Raw genomic sequence first — 21,592 nt, 5'->3', positions numbered from 1 at the left:
TCTATACACAAATTCACATACTCTTAACATGGCCATACTTTTAGGCACTATAATTAACAATAGTATTGGAATTTCTGTCTCAACTATGGCTCCCAACAGGCATTGAAATGCAGGGCAACCCATTCATCCAAAACAGATAGTGATCCCTAAAGCATCCTAATTGCTTGCAACATTCTTTGACACTTTAATCACCAATAGTATGGCTCCTACCCTACAGCTTCCGATCTGCCGAATCCACCATGTCTAGTAGACCTTAGTAAAATCAATGCTGGAGGCCCACCTAGAACAAAAAACATACAACATTGCAGGTATGATGAGTTTCATATAGGGTCTCCATGCATGCCCTCTGCTCTAAGACCTCTCAGTTAGACCAGTTCCATAACAGAGGTCTCGGCTTTCCCTGTTTATCCATAGCTCTAGTGTCGATACAATTCTCGCACCCAAAAGGCAAGACACAATCATCCCTTCCAATCAATGTCCCCTTAGCTGCTCTAATTTAGGGTCATGTTAGAAGCATCACAGGACATGTGCCATGATATCTGACATCCCCATTGCTCTGGTGGGAAGGTATCCTTCAGCAAACACTCCACTTCCACTATATATATTTGTTATTTATGCTTGCATTTAAACCTATTAAATACTTGCACGGCAGCTTTGTTCATAATTAATGATAATGATGTGTTATTTATATAGCGCCTTAATCCAAAGCGCTTTACAGAGCACATATTTACATACAATATCACCCAACTGAAATTGGTACTCATTTATCGACCTACGAAGGATGAAAGGCTGAGTCGGATTTGCCGAGATTCGAACCTGTAACCTGCAGATCACGCCCAGATCGCTAGCTCAAACCGCTGAGCTAGCTTACCGGCGCTAATTATATTACATAACAAATTCATTTTTTAATAACAAAGTTAGCACATAATACATGAGGAGGAAAAAGCAAAGACTATGATATCGAAGAGTGTTCAAATGTTTAAGGGACAGAAGGAAAATGTAACAAAAATGGGAGCGAATTCTAGGTGGGGTGGGGAACAGCCAATAAAAGAACATCGATGGGGGCCAGTATAAGGGTAAATAGAAACAAGAGAAGTGTGATGAGACTCGAGGAAAACATGTGAAGAAAATAAAAAAGATAAAGAAATGGACGATGTGCAGGTGAGGACACAGCCAAAGACCAACAAGACCAGAGATTATGTAAATGGGAAAGGAGGAAAAAGAGAAGCAATGGAAGAGCGTATGAATGCACACAACAAAGGGAGGAATAGAGATGAAGAATGTAAGAAGCAGATTTAATAGCAGAAAGTAGGAGAACATTGCAGAACTGAGTGGACTTCAAAGATATAGTTCAAAATACTAATAGTGGGCAATAGAAACAATGTGATTCATAAAGAAACATAGCAAATAAACATAGCAACAAGATTGTGGGTGGAAGAAGAAAGGGGAGAGGGTTGGGATGAAAGCAATAGTAGGATACATGCAGTTGTTCGTGTAAGGAGCAGAAAAGGAGATAATACCTGCCTAAGATGTGTTAAGGTGAGTAAAGGGGAGACATCCTCAGCAATGAAGGAAGAAAAGTATCATTTGTCAATCATTAGATACAAGTGACATGTTTAAGCCAAATATTGTATCGCAAAGAGGAATGGGATAACGATCAGGAACTGGTCCTTTTAAGACCACAAAATTTAGAGGATGAGCACAAGAAGAATGACTAGCCCAAGAAAGGGAATAGCAGTGAATGGAAGAAAAAGAAGAAAAGCAAGAGAGAGCCAAGCCAGAAACCTACTCTCAAAAATGTGGTGGACAGAAGGTTTTGAATTAATCATACCACAGGCATCGCTCTGGGCAGCCTTCCACACTACTGTCTTTTAGCCTGTCTGCAGACATCAACTGTGTAAACCTGAGGGGCAATATATGTAGTAGAACACGTGCACACTTGAACATAATAAACCTTTTCTACCTCCCTCCGCTGGTTCAAAACTTATGGATCTTTCGACCTGAGGATCTGTGGAATAGACTGATTTCCAGCGAGAAAACGAGATGGACAATAGCGCTGCTCAAACTAATAGAACTTGCATTTGAACAGATTAATCATCAAGCGTCCCAGGGTGGGTCTCCCTAAGGCGAGGGTTTTAGGAGGCAAGTTCAGGTATCCCGTCTACTAGTGGCCAGCGTGACACACCAGTTGTTGGGAGGTTTTTGTAGATAGAGATGTTTTTGTTTTATCACGATTAGCGGATGTGAAAAATGTGATAAAACTTAGTTTTAACTGAGTAGAAGCTCAAATAAAAAAAAATAAAAAAATAAACCTTTTCTAAAACCTCTTTCAGTTTCGTTTTTGCCTGGTCATATAAAGGATCCTGTGCCTAGAGGTGATTGTATTCCCAGCAAGCGCAGGGTCACATTTAGAATAAATCCAATGCAGGCTTTCTTAAGTGGACTAACATATACTAAGAGGTAAAGTAAGGAGCGTCTGCTGATGGTCTACTAGGGTGAATAAATCAACAGTGTAACGTGCTGGGGTCACTTCTCCACTAAAGCACATTGATTCTAATGTAGTAGCAGCAAGGCCTGCTCTTCCATTCGTCTTACATGTATGTCACATGCAGGTATGGTTTTCCATGAAATGAAGTTTGCAACATCATAAGTGCCTTACATTAGTCTGTATTAGAAGGCCATGTCACAGAAACGTTGCATCGTTGCAAATGTTCTAGCACAAAAAACATATTCTCTCAAAAGATTGTTTACCCAGGGCAAACGAGCAAACATTGGCATGGGGTAAAAATTCATTGAATGTTTTTTTTTCTTTTTCAATGGGGCAATGTTTGCCCTAGTTCCAATTGCACTGGTGCCTATTTTCTGTTATGCGGCTCCCAAAGTGTAATATGAGGTGGGATTGCACAACAGCTGATTCGAAGCAGCACTGCCTTTCATGTTGACCTGCAGTTTCATGAGATTAGTTAAGTGACCACCTTTCTGTATGTGATCTTTTCTGACAGGATCCCGAGGTGGTCAGGAACATCTGCCGCTGGGTTCGACGGGCCGTTAAGATCCCCTTCTTTGCCAAGCTCACCCCGAATGTGACCCATATTGAACGCATCGCACTGGCTGCCCATGAAGGTAGGAAACTGGAAGCATGGCACTGGGCAGCATCAGCTGCATGTGATGATGAGTGGACTCGAACTATCTACCAGATGCATGACATGGCGGCCATTATCACACACATGATGTGTATTATCTGGTCCATACTGGGACACTCTGCCCCTTTGAGAGCAAGTTTTGTTATGAAACTGTGGACACACTTGCGTGAACAAAGCAATTTATCTATGAGGGAAAGGGCAGCAGAAATATGAAGGCCTTTCTATATTTCAATGATATTCTAATTAAATCGTACTTCTACCTAGCTCCAATACCTTAACATTTTTAAATATTCCAGGAATTCAAATCATGCTATCAATCAAAAATACACATCTAACATAATGGGAAATCCACACAGGCCCAGGTTTTGTAAATATTGAACCGTAGCTTAACATAGGTATTTTATTGTAAATGTGATAATAAGTTCACTAAATGTTATGAACGCTAGGACCAGTGGATACTCTTAACTTCTGTAACAGCGGCATAAAGTGTGTAGGTATGAGGATTTTCATGTACAATAATAGACAACAACATATGTGATAAATACGGTGTGTGAGGATAACACTTCCGCTTTCATTGTACCTTCAGGTTGGTTAATGCCAGTTATCTCACGCAGGTGGCGCAGATGGCGTAACAGCGACCAATACGGTCTCAGGACTAATGGGATTGAGAGCAGACGGCACACCATGGCCGGCAGTCGGGGCGGGCCAAAGGACCATGTATGGCGGCGTTTCTGGTAGGTGATACCGTGTTGCACGAATACCAGACCTTTCCCTAGAAGAAAGCTAAATCATCACGTCTTTTGTAAAACACGTGAAGGGCCTCCACTTGTCAGTACCTTCTAATGCACATGACAGATTGAAGAGTTTTCTTGCAAAGGGTCTTTGGCTGCCCTTTAGAAATAACGGAACTTGGTCGTGGATAAAATCTACTGGGCCACGAGGGAGGGAACTAATATGCTTTTGTGCAGCCACGGTGCTTCTACAGTTTGTCAACCTGTCACGTGTCATGCCTCTCGTTAGGCAGAGGCTAATGTGAGGTCATGGTAAGAGGATAATGCATACTTTTGGGATTGGAAGCCTTGCTCCAAAGGCTGAACTATTTCTCTTTCTGGCATCCATACATCATAATAAGCCAATACACCTTGTGCAAAGTGGTTTATATTTAGAGTTTACTTCTATGGGCTGGCATGCGGTACTTTTTCTAGGAGACGAAGATTCGTTTACTCCGAACATCATACATGGCGGGCTGTGTAATATCCGCACTACAGAATATGTATTTATTTCCAGCTATTAGATACTACGGGTATTCGTTCTGCACGCCCCCGGGACCCACTGCATTGATCTGGCCTTTAATCAGAAAATGTAATAAAAAGAAACACACGGGGTGATCCAGTATGTTGGTGATGCTGGATGCATTCACTAATGCAGTCATCCATTGACCCCGTGCTCCCTGTCTCCATGGCAACAGTGATTTAATCTTTAAGGCGCAGTCCTCGAGGGGTTTTGAAGCCACCGGTACAGGGGTTTGTCTCCTTGGTGACATGTACTACTGGGCTAAGTAAATATTGCATTTGTGAGTATCCCGTGTGAGGAAGCGCAGTTGTGGAGTTCCGACGCGGCAATGGCAGAACCAGACGAGGAGGGGCTGAAATGAGAAAGCAGTTGCATTTCCAAAAGCTCTCACCTTGCGCGCAATAACATATTTTTAATGCAAACCTTTAATACGTGCCTCTCCGTGAGAGAAGGCCATACTTCTTGTGTGATGGTGTTTGCTCAGAATGAAAAGAAACGAAATGAATATATTATGCACAACATTATCACACCGTGTAGTGTGCACGGTAAAAGACAAAAAAAAAGAGGTGGGGGAACAAACAGCTTGTAGGATTCACTGTACATACGTTTCCTTTGTTTCCCTTGGCAGCTCATTTCAATGTTTCAGTGCTGCCATGTTGACAGCAGGAGTATAAAGGAGGTCACCGAGGGTGTCGTGCATTAAAAATGTATAAGTGAACTATTGGGTTCGTATTTTATAGATGAAATGCATTCACATTTTCCACCTTGCTTATGAATATTTTCACGTGCAGCATCAGTCCAATAAACCTATACAATCACACCACTACAAAAACGTGTGTGCTCGACGCAATCATTTTACAACGCACACATTCGGTACAATGATTTACTGGTGAATGCGGTGAAGGCTTCTAAAACTTGTGCCTTCAGAAAACATGGACATGGCACAGCGATTCGGGAATTTCCACATTTCCACAGTATATAGTCTCGCACGCGCAGTAAGAAATCACAAAGAGCTTGACAAAACAGCTGCCTTTGCCTGTCGTGGCTTAGCTCTAGCAGCAGTTTAATGGCTCGCAGGGCCGGCAAGCTAAACGGGAACAGCCTTTCAATAATGCGGATGCACTTAAAAAATACAGAACTGTCAATTCCATCCAAAATGTTCACAAATCTAGTATTTACATATAACTTGGAGGAGTCCACATCCTACTAATGATGACTAGATTAACAAGAATTCGACAGAGGTGGGTTGGGAGCATGGGGGCATGATAGTAAAAACAGCTGATCTTTGCTACGTTTTATTCTACAAGCAGAAACGCATATCTACATATTTGCCACGGTTCTCCTGCTTCTCCTCAACCTTGTCATCAGTGCGTGACTAACTTTCTTATGGCCGATGTTCAGAAACGGACAACTGATAATGCAATATGTTGCTGCTTCTGGCTTCAAACTGTATGCAGAGTAAGGAAGACTCCTGAACCTGCTTGCCTGCTCCGCTCCGATTCATGTAAGGCTGCCGACTGGAGCTGACAGCAGTTAGAAGTGAGCGGGGACTCAGTTTCCCAGAACTGCAGTGAACTGACTCATCACACGAGTCACGTGATCCCGGGAAGACACACCCACAGGAAGTTTAAAAACATAGCCTCGCCGCCCTTGTGGTGTTAAACCCACCGTGGAGACAATGGCGCCGGCTATCTGCTGTTTTTTGCTGTTTTCAGCTGGAGACGGTAATTAATAATTAGTAATTAATAATAATCATGAGGATGAAACATGGGACAACATCAGTCTGACAGACGGTAAAGTCATCGATTAATATACAAACTCAGAAGAAAAAAAAGACTGAAAAGATGACAAGCGATTAATACAGAAGATTGAAAACAGAAGGCAAGAACTTCTAAAGTACATGCAATATAAGATGCCAACAGAAAGAGCAGATAGGAGGAATGATCGTGCCCTGGTAAGGGAGGTAAACAAATCTGCAGGCCAGAAAACACATGTACCAAATCGGAAAGAAAAGGATGATCGATCTAATAACAAGAAGTATGACCGGTCAAACGGAGAAGAGAGAACATATAAAAATAGACAAAACAAAAATGAAAATCATCACAGCTACCACCAAGAGAAAATGAGAATGGTCAAGAAAAAAAACTATTCAGATAGGCGAGCTAGGAGAGAAGGCCAAAAGGAAAAGAATTCATATAAAAATGTCCCTAAACTGAAATTGGAAAGGACCATTAAAGATCACAAGAAAATACTTTTGAACAGGAAAAACATAACTATGTTGTTAAACCAGCTGCTCCTAGCGGAGAAGCTCGGGCCAGATGACATAGCAATTGTTGAATTTATTGATGAGAGCAGGATGGATCTGATTGTCATGCATTTCAGATCAGAGAGGGCAAGAGATATGGTTCTGAGAACAAAGAACAAACTATGGGACCTGGGCCTGAGGCTAACTATAGTAGAGGAAAGGGGGAGAAGAGCAAGACCGGAGTAAAGCATTCAACCAAGACTAGAGTGGCCTACCAAAAAAACAAACCAAGTCGACACATACCCACCCAATCAGTACCCAGAGTCTACCTCAAAGATCACAAAGGAAAATACCAGTCGAAAAGAAGAAAAGAATGAAAGATCTGCCAAGAACTCCCAGTGGACAGAAAATCAAAAAACCTATGGACAGAATGTTGTCAACAATGAGGTACACAGTGGATAACTCAAGACCACAGTTTATAGCATCCAGGACATAGGGAAGACAGACAGGCCACAGGAGTAAAGAAAACTGGATGCCCAAACATTAGAATGGAAAAAAAGAAGCAATAGAGGCAGAAGAAGGAACAAGTCCAGAAATCGCTGTTGGCCTCATGGAATACAAGGGGTTTTGGACACCTGTTGGATGTTGTGACCCACTAGGCTCTGCCATGCAACACCACTGCGTGCTGCTTTCATCAGAAACAACAGGATGGCCGCCAAAAAGCTCTTTGTGCTAAAAATCTCTGAACCTGAAAAATAGGCCGCCAATCCATTTTGCCTATGTCAGTGGTGGAACCGGAGACCACACTACCAAAACCGGTCATTGGGCTTCCCACAGAGTGAAATGGAATTACCTGAAAAGGCAGGGCTGCATTGCCAGGACAACCCAGTAGTGCTTTAAAATCTGTTTTTCCTTGGCTGTTGAAAGTGCAAAATCATAGTTCCCAAACATCAGAAAAGATCCAACATCCTTGTTGGGTGTTAAACATCACTTTATTTAAAGAATCCACCTAAGCACAATGTCAGGAGAAGCACATTTCATCACAAGAAAATCCACATTCAAAAAGGTGCTTGCCTGGAAAAATATGTCAGAATATGGGCGCAGTACCGCCGCTCGCCTGTGTCAGAGCTGTCATTTACTTATACTGTTAGTTAAACTTGTACATTAAGATCAAGTTGTGGAAAAGAAGAGACTTGGCATCAAAAGCAATATAGGTTGCTACAATTCAATCTCTATGTTTGAAAAAGAATGGAATTATGAGATCTGTGTGTATATTTGTTGAACATGTAAGTTTATTTAGAAAAGACAATTTTAAACAAGGGGTCTTAAAAGTGACCTAATGTTAGCCACAATACTTCAAAGGCACATTCCACAGTTTGCCCCAAACAAAGGCATCTTCCCCCTGCTCTCTGCTCAGGAACTGCCATTGAGTTGTTAATGGAGGTGGGAGGAGATTTTGGCCTGTTGCTCCGAGGAGAGACACAAGACTCCCTTGATTCAAAAGATATGCATATTCAACTGTCAACAGAAAACAACTGCCAGCAGGAAGAGAGCCTGGGAGTGCTCTGGACCTAGCCAAACCTTGGGGGCGGGACCAGACAGATATGTGTATCTTGACCAACAAGAAAATATCTTTTTGGAAAAAGACTCGTAGAGAACTGTGAAAAATCTGTAAAAATCTGCAAATTATAGGTTGTTAATATGAAAATGCTGCTCACAGTTTGAAACTACTCTGAACTCTGTGCGATGTTCAGAAACAGGACTACCAAAATGTTGATGTTGTAGCAATTGTGATAATGTTAGAAATATGAAACTTCACAGGATTATGCCCAGGTGTCATGCGCATGTATGGAGAAAAATGTGGACAGATCTGACACTGGGTACCCCACTAAATGCATGACAAACTGTCAAATTTGAACCAAAGCTCTCACTAAAATGTAACTCGGACGGATTCGTGCTCTACTAAATCTGTGATGTGAATATGTATTATTAGCAAGTTGGTGATATTGTGAATATGATTTATGTGAAAAATAGATTTACTGTACTGAAACAAAGGGGGAGTAATCCCTGGATTGTAAAATGCAGCATCACTATGACACTATATTTCCTTCTCAAATCAGGAGAGGGGAAATACTTTGACCAATAGGATTCCTAGAGGATGTGCTTAGTAAAATTCAGCCTCCCCACCCCTTTGGGAAATACATAAATAGGGGCAGTTAAAGACCTAGAGGGACAGACACAGATTCACCCATCAACTGTTTTACTCGTGAAGCACTCTGCAGGAGGAACCCATATCCAAGACTCCAGAACTCTGAAAGCTGAAGGCCCAATTTCCAAGCTGAACCCTTCTCTGCTTGGCCTTTAAAAGCTTGCAACCTGACTTTACCCCCAGACTTCCAAGGGGCACACCAAAAATTCAACAGCCTGGCTGTGCTGTTTCTGCTTTCTAGCCAAGAACTCTTGCTAGAATCCAGAGATCCAAACCAGTAGAGCATAGCTGTAACCAAATAGCTATAACCCAGAACCGACCCGTCAGATCCAGTCCAGAGGCCGTGCAGAGACCAGAGTGCTGTGCTGAATGAAGAACCGGATGCCTGAATCCTGTCTGGTGGGCTAGCAGAGTTCCAGTCCAGAACCCTTTGACCAGATCTTTGACGGGCCTATTCCAAAGCATAGTAGTGAGTATCTATAGCATAGAATTGTCCATAGCCAATCTTGTATCTTTAAGTAAGCCTATCCAACCCATTCTATCTTATCCAGAACTGAATTGTAGAACCCTTCTTGTCTTTCTGAATCTTTCCCTCATATATATAGTCCTTTTGTTAATTGTAGTGATAAATTCATCTTTGCGCTAATATATTTTCTGGAGAAAGACAAGTGTCTTGGCGGGCAAAAGTCAGAGCATAGGGGCCGCTGTTCTGGTTGATGTCTGTTGGGTATCTTGCATCTTCATAGCCTCCTTAGTGTAAAGAATATCTGTTTGTAATTTCAAAAGCGCATCTTTCATTTGAAAATCTCACCTCTTTCTGAAAAAAAACAACCTCTACTAAAACCTTCATAACTTCCATACCATACATGCTAGAAACGGAATGTAAGTGCAGATTGAAGCTAACATCCTCAGCTTTCAAATAAATCTAAAATCGCATTCCTTATAGTTTTGCCGCAATTGTGTAAAGTTTGCCACAGATTTGCATTTGGCTCAATTTCAACACTCAAATAAGACAGAAACACAAATGGCTCTCTACCCAGGAAAAAATCAACCTCAAAGCTGCCTCCCTCATCCACAAATGCTTAAAATATCAAAGCCCCTTGTTACCTAACAGAACGTTTTACTAGAAAAATCTCCACTAGACCAACAAGAACAGCCAGTCCCAATTGCCTGCTAGTGCCCAGATTTAAACTGACCACTATTGGAGGGTCCAGCTTCCCAGTCAGGCCAGCTCAACTTTGGAACTCTCTACCTCATGCTCTTAGATCCGACCAAACGTTCAACAAATTCAGAAAGAACACAATAAAATGGCTCACCGAGAATGCTATGTAACCCGCATTTGCCCCACGTATCCTCTGCATGTACTGTACTTATATAGAATTGCTATCATGTAAAACGTCAGCTATATGATGACTTGCTTTCTGCACACCGTATTGTATATGCACTTTACTGCCTTACCTTCACCCTGTGAAGCCAAGAAAACTGTTTTTACCATGCTCTGTATATTTTTAACTTCTGTAACCAAGCTGTAAGTCCTCTTGTTTTATGCGCCCTGCTACCTCAGGGTCCGGTGCGCACAATAAATAAATAAACAAACAAACAAACAAACACGTGCTAAACAGCTATTCTTTGCATCTGACCTCAGAATTCCATTTTCAATCTGCTAGTTGTTCATTCATCATTGCTAGTGTTTATCTGGAACTATACAAAGCGGCTCCCACTAGTTTTGAATCCAATTTAGAGAATTAAATTCATTTTTCAGTGTTTTTCCCATTCATTCAAAAACCACATTCAAAAGCATTTGACCTGTTTTGAAATCATTCCTGTTTCTCTCTGCTTGCTGGGGGGCGGGGGGGATCGGGATTGAAACTGTATTGGTTGAGGTTGTATATTCCTGAAATCTGTTTCCTCTTCTTCCATCTCTATATTGCATATTAGGGGGGATTGAGTAGTATCAGGGGGAAAGAGTGACATTGCATTTGATTGAACCACATCAAGTTTTATTCCATGCTGCATTATTTTTCTTATCCATACTCATTCTGATTAAAGAGATTGTTGATTGTTGTGATATCACCCAATGCTGATCATTGTATAAATATTAATAGTGTGATATCTAGATATTGTTCAAATTCATAAAAGTGTGACATATATCTTGTTCAAATCCATAAAATAAATCTTTTAACTTTGAAAAACAGACTGCTTCCTGGTTCAGTGAGACCCTGCAGCAGTGCCAGTTACGCCCCCAAGAACACCCCTCGTACAGGGAAAAGCCTCAAAATCCCCAATCCAGCGCAAAGGGCTGCGCTAACCCTGTACCAGCACGGCAATCGGGGTACGTGTATTACTGGGGTTCGCGGGAAGTTTCACACGTGATTGGCCCTGTGCGAGCGGGGTACGTGTATATCATGGGTGCGGGGGAAGTTTCACACACGATTTCATCAGGGTACGTGTATTACAGGGGTGCGCGGGAAGTTTCACACGCGATTCCAGCAGGGTATGTGTATTTCAGGGGTGCCAGGGAGTCCTACACGTGATTCGGCAGTGTGGGTCCTCCCAGATGTTCCCTGTACACCCTCCACGGCCCCAGCAGGCAGCCCACACCACAGGGGACTACCCTGCACCCCTGGTCATGTCTCGCAGGCAGCCCACCCAACATGGGCATGCCCCCCAGCAAATGCACATGTCTCCTTGTACTACTGATCACCAACTCATGTCCCCTTGCACCCCCACCCCCCAGCACTGTGGGGCACCTGCCAGCAGGCCCCCACTCATGTCCCACTCATGTCCCCTTGCACCCCCACCCCCCGGCAGTGTGGGGCACCTGCCAGCAGGCCCCCACTCATGTCCCACTCATGTCCCCCTGCACCCCCACCCCCCAGCAGTGTGGGGCACCTGCCAGCAGGCCCCCACTCATGTCCTCTTGCACCCCCACCCCCCAGCAGTGTGGGGCACCTGCCAGCAGGCGCCCACTCATGTCCCACTCATGTCCCCTTGCACCCCCACCCCCCAGCAGTGTGGGGCACCTGCCAGCAGGCCCTCACTCATGTCCCACTCATGTCCCCTTGCACCCCCACTCCCCAGAAGTGTGGGGCACCTGCCAGCAGGCCCCCACTAATGTCCCACTCATATCCCCTTGCACCCACACCCCCCAGCAGTGTGGGGCACCTGCCAGCAGGCCCCCACACATGTCCCCCAAACACCACACCATGACTATACAGACCCATGGCCCTAATGCCAACCCAAATCCCACCCCTCCACCCCCCAGTGCAAACACCCAACAAACCACTGCACCCACTCCGTAGTAAATCACCCATTCCATGATAGTCTGAAAAGAACCAGCATGCCCATCAGCAAATGTTCTACAGAGCCACACAGTTGCAACACATGACTGTGCCAATGCTCATGGAGACATGCACCAAAATCATCACTGTACACCACACCAATAATGTTGAATAAAGAAATGTATTAAAAAGTATAACAAATGTCAAAATGAAAAGCACACATACAAATGAAGAAATAATATTTGAAATAAGAAAAATAAAGTCAAATCCAAGCAAGAAAAGAAATCCAAAACATGAAAAAATATAAGTGGTGCATCCCCAAAGTCCATAGAACGAAATCCAAAGATGGAAAGTTTAAAAAAAATGACTCCATGTGAATATGACTAAAATAAAGTATATACATGCCCTGAACATTGAAAACGAAAGTCTGAAGGGTCCACTATCCCAAAAGCAAATGAAACCTACCAAGAACCCTATCTAAAATACAACTATATACAAAAAGTGGAGCAAAGTCCGTGGACTCCAAATCATAATAATAAAGAAATGAAACCTAAACCTAAATAACTATATACAAAGGCGGTGGGCTAGTCCGACAGCTCACTGGTTGATGTCATGGGCCAGGGCATCATCGAACTCCTGTTCAATGGCTTGGAGGCTGGCATGTTCCCTGGCCCCGAGGTCTCGCAGGGATAATGCGGTGTCCAGCTCCAACTCCCTGCAAATACCCTCGAGGCACTCAGCCCGCCTCAGCGCCCTCCGCATGGAGTTCTCCGCCCTGACCATTGTGAGCTGTTCCTCCTCCTCCCGCCGCCGCTCCGCATCTATCTCTGGCCCAACCGCTCCCACACGGAAGACACTCCCATTCCAGGGTTCTCCTGCCCTCCGGCCGATTCCTGCCCCCCTGATGTTGATGCCCCCGAGCCATGATGCCTCCCACGTCGAGCCTGCCGCTGCCTCCGACGCAACTGCCTCTGCCAGCACAACGGCATCCAGGCTGATGAAATCCACCGACGCCATTGTGCACGTGCCCTGCCCGATGATGCCGTTGCATCCTCCACCTGCTGGGGTCCAGTTGCTGGTGTGTCCACCCCTGCTTGACCTCCGACTCCTGACTGTGGCAGGGATGGGATCCCCACCGAGTTGGCTGTGTTGGTCGGGGCAGGTCAACAGGGGGCCCTGGTGGCATCTGGGCTGGAATACGGCATGGAGAACGACTGGCGCATAGCCTCCACAGAGGAGGAGAGGATCGCCAGAGTGGCCGACACATGTACGAAACCCCCGACCATGGCCGCTCCCAACTGGGCCACGTTGGCACGGTGCTCTTCGTGATGACGTCGTGCTCCCCCCGGGAAGCATGCACGTCATCACGAATGACACCCATGTGCAACGCGACAGCAATCAGGACCTTCTCCATACGGCCAGGGGTTCCCTCGTCCGCAGGTGGAGCGGAGTCAGATGACATGGACATCCCCCCTACCTGCGGACGGGCCTGGGATGGGGCATCCCTGCTGGTGCATGGTGGTGCAGTCACAGTGTCAGGGACAGTGACATGCACAGGCCCCTCCACGGCGACCTGTGCTGCCTCCTGCTCCTGCCCCTGGACTGCACCACTTGTACCAGCAGGGATGCCCCCACCAGGCCCTATGTGCGGCTCAGTAGCGGCCTCCTCCTCCTCTGTGGAAACCACCAACATGGATGGCTCCACACCATCTTCCGCCGTTGCAAGCCCCTGTGGGGGCTCACCCACCCTTCCGCTGCAGCCGTGGGGGCATCCCTGCCACTTTGCTCCACATACAATATCTCCGCCCTCTTCTTCACTTGGCGCTGTGTAGAGGGAGACATAGAACACAAGCATCAGGGTACGGTACAATGGTCCCCTAGACAGGAAGCAATAGCAGATGAGTGGCACTGTCAAAGATCACTTCCATCATGTTCCTCCACAACACATTGGTCAGTGCAGGCAAAACACATGCAGTAACAGGCATGGCGCATGCTATGGGCATTAGCATACATGTCCAAGGGACTCTTGAAACATCCAATGTTGTTTTGGAACTCACATGCATCATGGGTCATGCCTATCACATGCACACACTTCACCGTAGTTTCATCCATCTGGCCTCGTACACCCCAGACACAGTGGATGCAAGGATAACTAGGCTGCATCAGTGAATCTGAACATTGTCACAGACATGTGTCATGCATCCATGGCATTCACAAGTCAGAGACACGCAGGTCAGACACACAGACATGGACACCATACATGTACATGGCATCAGCACCCATCCCTCACCCCCACCCATGTCCAGGATCAGAGACTGGCATGCTCTCATGTGTCCATTCTGCATAGGGCTCCCCATGTTGCATTTAAACACATGCACCAACCGTGTGGTTCACACATTACTGGTCTCACATGCATGACCATGATGTCCCTGCACACACACATGCGTACATGGCCTATGTCACACATACAGGCAAGTATCAGACAACCAGCACACTGCAACATGCCCTGTCTCACACAGCAATATTTGGCCACTTACCGCTCGACTCCAGACGGGTCTGCCTCTCAAGGATCTGGGTATGGAGCGCTAGGTGTACGCGTCCCAGGACCCTCATCTGGATGGTACTCATGCTGCCCCGGCCCCCCTCCACGAAGCGCCGGGCCTTTATGAGGGTCCTGGACCTCAAGTCCTCCCAGCGCTTCTTGACTTGCTTGATGTTGCGGGTTGCCACCCCCTCCGCATTGATGGCAATCACAAAGTCGTCCCAGATCCTGTCCCGTCCTTCCTTGTCGGCGCGTGATGATCCGAAGAGGGCATCATAATGCCCCAGGACAAGCTCCACCAGGACACCAACTTCCTTCTGACTGAAGCTGGTGGCCCTCTGCCCCTCTGGCTGGGGGTCGCCAGTGGTCTCAGATAGTGTTTTCCCCGACATGGCGACCCCCAAGGCAGGCGTGGGTGGGCAACTGGGTCCTGGGGCTGGGCTGTGGAGCCATGGTATCCCAGTCGGGAGTCTTCTGTTCCAGCAGGGGTGGGCACCGCAACTGGACCCCTGCAGATGGCTGATGTGCAGGCAACAAATGGCAGGGCACGAGGACAGCAGGCAGTCAGGCAGCAGCAGATGGCAGGTGGGAGCGTGCTCGTGACTCTGGGGGGCAGTGATTCGGCCTTTTGGGCAGGAGCGTGGTCTTCCGTGTGTTTTCGCATGGCCAGCTTGATACAGAGTGATTTGGCACGTGAAAAAATTGCACGTCAGCGTGTAATTCGAGGAAAGGCCCTTAGCGCGTAAGCGCATCTGCACGCATACGCGATTTCATTGGTCCAAAGGCCCTTAGCCAGTAAGTGCGTCAGCAGGCATACGCGATTTCATTGGACCAAAGGCCCTTAGCGCGTAAGCGGGTCTGTGATGTATCGCGCACAGGCGTTGCCCTGGCAGGGCTTGAAGATCCCACGTGGATTTCCATTGCTCTGTATGTACTTTCCGTGGGGTGCGGTGCGTGTGTTTTCCAGGCGTTGGGGTTCACATGCTATAACTTCACAGCGGGTGGGTGTCGCCTACGCGTTCTTCTACATGCAGACGGTGAGTGGTACCCCGCTCGCCCAAGGCCTATCGCGTGTGAAACTTCCCGCGCACCCCCGAAATACATGTACCCTGCTCCATCGCGTGTGAAACTTCCCGCGCACCCCCGAAATACACAATCCCCCGCTCAATCGCGTGTGAAACTTCCCACGCACCCCCGAAATACACATACCCTGCTCAATCGCGTGTGAAACTTCCCGCGCACCCCCGAAATACACGTACCCCGCTCAATCATGTGCGAAACTTCCTGCGCACCCCCGAAATACACGTACCCCGCTCAATCGCGTGTGAAACTTCCCGCGCACCCCTAAAATACACGTACCCCGCTCAATCGCGTGTGAAACTTCCCGCGCACCCCTGAAATACACGTGCCCCGCTCGCACAGGCCCAATCGCAGTATGGGACATTCATCATTGCTGTATATTGACACTTTTGTAATGCACAGGGACGCTACCGCCTGCCTTCGTGTGGCGGATGTGTTTCGGCTTGTGCGTGTCTTTGGCTGTGCACGGCTTTGCCCTATTCAATTCCATGAATACGTGCGGTTCGAGTGCGTGTGGACGTTCCGTCTGCTTCCCTGCAGTACATCCCCAGTTACGCCCTTATTTTCACGTGTTGTTCCCCATTCCGCGCATTACGCCCCGTGTTCCGCCCACTTTCTGGTGTATGCGCCGAGGTTGTGTGCTTTCACTGTGCACATCACGCACGCCGTTCGGAATGTTGCAGTGACGTGTGCGCCATGCATGGGTTTGGCGCACATCCCAAGGGAAACACGCGCAGGGACTTCCATGAATCGCACGCGTGCACCTGTTTTTTTGTGCTTGCGCCTGCTTGCGCCTGCTTGCGCCAAGATTTTCGGCGCACGATTGTTCCATGAATCGGCCCCTATATGTTTTCAGGAATCCTGGATAAGAATTCGACCCCTTTGTGAGGACTACCAAGTATACATCAATCCAGTGCTAAAAGGCCCACTTGGAAGACCTAGAGGCGGTCTTCTGACCTTATGTAAAAACAAATGTAGTTTACAGATCAGAGATCATCAAACCCCAAATCCATATGTTCAAGTACTAAAACTGACCTAAAACAAAGGAAAATTGGAATCCAGACTGCTCCTAATTAACACATATCGGAGTAGTCAAGATTGTGACTTTGACAAATACATGCAGCCATTATGGGACCTGTGGACAAATCCATGGAGGAAGACCCAGAACAATTGATTCCAATATGCAAAGATTTAAACTTAAAGCTTCTGGATGAAAAGGAAAGGCTGAAATTAAGGTCAGATGGATGTTAAAAGAATTTGAAGCGAAGAGAGACATCAATAAAAATACCACGATTGTAAGAAAACATGCATATCAAAAGGAAGTAGTAAAGAAGAGAAGAGAACATTGAGCCGAGCAAAGAAGAATCCGCCAAAGTCACCTCCCGGACAAATTAGACCTGTTAAGTCTCAATAAACAACAATATAAACATTTGTTAAAATCATCAAAGGTCTGGAGAGCACAGGGAGATGCAGAACAAATGTTAGCAGCAATTGCAACTGGCAATGCACGATCCCTGTGGGAAATTATTAATAAGGGTGAAGATTTTCAAACCGCTGTAAACACAAATCAAGTATCAAAGGAAGCATCGCTGAACCACTTTACGTCTCTTTTCAGCGATAATACGGCCTTAAAATCGCCTAAAAAACCCATAATTCGGTACCCTGGCTTATAAAAATTGATAAGGAAGATAGAATATCTAGAGTTAAACAGCTAAGCTCTTCAAGGGCAGCTGGGTGAGACGGTATCTCAAATGGGATAATAAAAGAAAATGGAGAAGCTTGAGCTGACTTCATCTGGGCTCTATTCCAGCAGATTATACAAACCAGAACAATTCCATCATCCTGGAAAGAAGCCCTGATAGTTCCTATCTACAAAAAAGGAGATCAGATGAACCCAAGGAACTACAGGTCTATAGCCCTCTTGGATTCCATTGGAAAGATATTTTCATCAATCTTACTAAGAGACCTAGAAAATGGGCCTTAAAGGACGGGATCCTGGACAAACATCAAACAGCCTTTATGACGGGAGTGGTCACCTCGCTGAACCTCTTTTTGCTAAACCTGTTAAAACTGAGAGCCTGAGAATCAACAGGGACCATGTACTTAGGGTTTATAGACCTTGAACAGGCTTTTGAGACTGTCTGTAGAGACCGTCTATGGGCAAAATTAAAAAAATGGCACTGTCCTGAGGATTTACTGGAAGCAATCCAAGCGCTTTACAAAAACACTACAATCCAAATAATTGTATCTAAGGGTGGTGATAGAACAGACAAGATAGGGACTTCCAAAGGCATCAGGCAGCAATGTGCCTTAGCTCCCTTCTTATTTGTCCTATACATGGCAGACATGCAAACATCTCAAGATCCGGTAAGAGCTTTTCCACCTGGAACAATCAGAGCTAGCATGGGTCCTGTATGCAGATGACGTTGTCTTCATCGATCAAACTGCGGACTACAAAGAAGAATTGTGCAATTTATGAAGTATCTGGACAAAAATAAAATGAAAATAAATATAGAGAAATCAAGAATCCTGATAATGCAATCGGCCATAGGTATTAGGATAAAGATATCCTATATCTGGTCACTTGAAAACCAAGCCTTAAAAGTAGTGGACAGCATAATCTACTTGGGTGTCATGATATATAAAAACATCAACAAGCAAGCCCAACACAACCTCATAAAGGAAAGACTTTAAACTAACCAATCAGGGGGAAGCTCTGCACCGTGGACATGGAGCATACTCCATGATCCCAATCATTACCTTCAAACAAAAGGTAGTACCCATTCAGACACATGGAGCGGAGACTCTCCTAAATATAACATGGGAAGTCTGGGGAAAACTCGAGGCCTATTTTTGTAGGAAAATCCTTTTGCTCCCTAATTGTCTGACAATAGCAATAATCAGACACGAATTGCAACTCCAATCCATGGCCTCGATCGTTCTCTGGAAATCAATCTCCCTCTACCGTAAATGCATATTGGATAATCCTGCAGCACCCTTTGAGATCCTGGAATCGTCACTGAATGTTAAGGGAGACAAAATTTGCAGAGCATGGAAACAAAAATGCTCGGATCTACTCCTTTATAATAACATCAAAATGTAAACCATTAAAGGAAAACCCTGATAAAGCACAAAGACGCCTAAAGGAAATGGATTGGCTGGAAACATACATGTTAAAGGCTGAGAATTGACAGTGCCACACCATTATTTGGGAAAGGAAAGCATTGAACCACTTACCCTCATATATGAAAAGATTTCCCTCACCCTACTATTGTGACCTCCTGATGCGATGTAGACTTAACCTACTACCATCAAGGGAAGTACAGCTCCTGGGAAAGCGAATAGGGGAACAGGCCGCCTATGTCGCTTTTGTAAAAATCCGGGAATAATAGAGTCAACAAGGCACCTGGCTCTCTCCTGTCCACAACTTCAAAGAGTCAGAAGCAGGTACCTGAGGAAACCGCCGACTCCATTTGACTGTAACACAGAGGAGGAGTGGTGGGAACAGCTAATGACGGTTCACAAAATTAGCTAGAATCTGGATGTCCTGAAACTGGTGGAATGGATTTTTACTGAAATAAAATGGGCAAAGAATGAGAGACTGAATAAACACGATGAGCAGTAGGAATTCATGACTGTGTTTGTTAAAGGTTAACAATTGTCTTTTGATTAACCAATAAAAACAAATAAAAAAAAACAATGCAATATGTTATGGTTTGGGGAGACAAAAGTATCATTTAGCAATTCAATGACATCTTTTTAGGACTGGTCCTTGGGGTCAACCCCAGCCACACCCCATTACAGCCATTCACAACCTGAAATGTTACAAGGAGACCAAGCACGTTGTTTGTCCCTAACACACTGACCTTGCTTGCCCACCTCAAGGGCAACCTGTCCACACGTATTCAACCCGGATCCATACTTCAGTTCCCGAGGCAATCTACCTACCACACTCACTTGCCTCTAATTGGGGGATTATGGGAAAGACATATCTGAAATTGTTCATCAGCAGGTTACCGGTCTGCCATAATGCTAACGCCAAAGATGTACACCACAAATATACCCATAAGAGATGCTGAGGGCCAAAATAGAGCATCTGTGCAATGATACCCTTTGACATTCAGACCCGAGATTTTATTCGTCTGATCCACTGTCAGTAAATACTTTCACGGCGCTTTATTTTTGCCAGATTTTGGATTTCTGGCTCATGTCATTGCTGATATTTCATCCCGTTTAGTGAATCAGATTCCCTGGCCGGGGCTCCTTTCCTTGTAGGTATTCAGAATATCATGACTAAGTGAGAAGAGAACATGTTTTAGGCAGATGGTTGCCTTAATTTGTCACTGCCACTTCCTTGAACATAACTTGACCTGGTGCTATCTTCTTTGAGCTTTCAGTCCCATGCAAAGCAATACCATTTTCACACTATATCTGTACCTCCTGCACCATTGCAACATTAAGACCTAGTTGGATGTCCCACATATCATTGTGCAAGTCATTTGAGACCCAGAACTTCCAGGTAACGGCATCCCCTTTGTCAATCTGGGTAATATTGAAAGCTGGAGGCTCAGGGGGATTACAGATCGAATATAAATCGCTAAATGTTGTTGCTATTTCAAACATATTTGAATTCAGGCTAATTTAAGAAGGGCTGTGACGTTGAGCTTCTTTCTTTGTGGTTTTGCCTGTGCTGCATGTGACTGAGTCACACTTTGTAAGGGGTTGAGAGGAATTCAAAATGATTGTTCTCTATCAGGGATTTTTAGTGAGACAAAGGGGGTAATTCATAGAATTCAGCGCACAAGTGGCGCACGCGGCCGGCGCACAGTGTGCGTGTGCGAATCCCTGCGCCAGCCGCGTGCGCTAAAATACTTTTCCGCGCACAGCGTATTCATGGATTCCAGCCACCAAAACCAGCCGTGGCGCACAGTGGCGCAGCGACCCTGCAGCAGCGCCAGTTACGCCCCCAAGAACGCCCCTTGCGCAGGGAAAAGCCATCAAAGTCCCCAATCCAGCGCAAAGGGCTGCGCTAACCCTGGACCAGCACGGCAAGCGGGCTACGTGTATCACTGGGGTGCGCGGGAAGTTTCTCACATGATTTCAGCTGGGTATGTGTTTTACTGGGGTGCGTGGGAAGTTTCACACGCGATTGGCTCTGTGCGAGCAGGGTACGTGTATTACTGGGGTGCACGGGAAGTTTCACACGCGATTTCAGCAGGGTACGTGTATTTCAGGGGTGCGCAGGAAGTTCCACACGCGATTTCAGCAGGGTACGTGTATTTCAGGGGTGCGTGGGAAGTTCCACACGCGATTTCAGCAGGGTACGTGTATTTCAGGGGTGCGCGGGAAGTTTCACATGCGATTTCAGCAGGGTACGTGTATTTCAGGGGTGAGCGGGAAGTCCCACATGCAATTTCAGCAGGGTACGTGTATTACTGGGGTGCGCGGGAAGTTTCACACGCGATTTCAGCAGGGTACGTGTATTTCAGGGGTGCATGGGAAGTTCCACACGTGATTTCAGCAGGTTACGTGTATTTCAGGGATGCGCGGGAAGTTTCACACGCAATTTCAGCAGGATACGTGTATTTCAGGGGTGCGCGGGAAGTTCCACACGCGAATGTCCTGTGTACGTGTATTTCGGGGTGCGCGGGAAGTTTCACACGCGATTTCAGCAGGGTACGTGTATTTCAGGGGTGCGCGGGAAGTTCCACACGCGAATGTCCTGTGTACATGTATTTCGGGGTGCGCGGGAAGTTTCACACGCGATTTCAGCAGGGTACGTGTATTTCAGGGGTGCGC

The 21,592-nt window shown here is 45.9% G+C and overlaps 1 protein-coding gene across 1 annotated transcript in view; it reads left to right on the top strand.

Annotated features, from left to right (window-relative positions):
• DPYD (dihydropyrimidine dehydrogenase) overlaps nt 1-21,592 on the top strand; it is a 3,651,715-nt gene that overhangs the window by 2,854,300 nt on the left and 775,823 nt on the right. Inside the window, exons 17-18 of the mRNA XM_069641531.1 lie at nt 3,003-3,123; nt 3,758-3,877. Coding sequence (XP_069497632.1) covers nt 3,003-3,123; nt 3,758-3,877 — 241 coding nt within the window. The remainder of the gene's footprint in view (nt 1-3,002; nt 3,124-3,757; nt 3,878-21,592) is intronic.

The sequence above is a fragment of the Ambystoma mexicanum genome, chromosome 1q (assembly GCF_040938575.1).
Source record: "Ambystoma mexicanum isolate Mex_15411 chromosome 1q, UKY_AmexF1_1, whole genome shotgun sequence".
Taxonomy (NCBI): domain Eukaryota; kingdom Metazoa; phylum Chordata; class Amphibia; order Caudata; family Ambystomatidae; genus Ambystoma; species Ambystoma mexicanum.
This window is presented reverse-complemented; position numbering and strand designations above follow the sequence as displayed.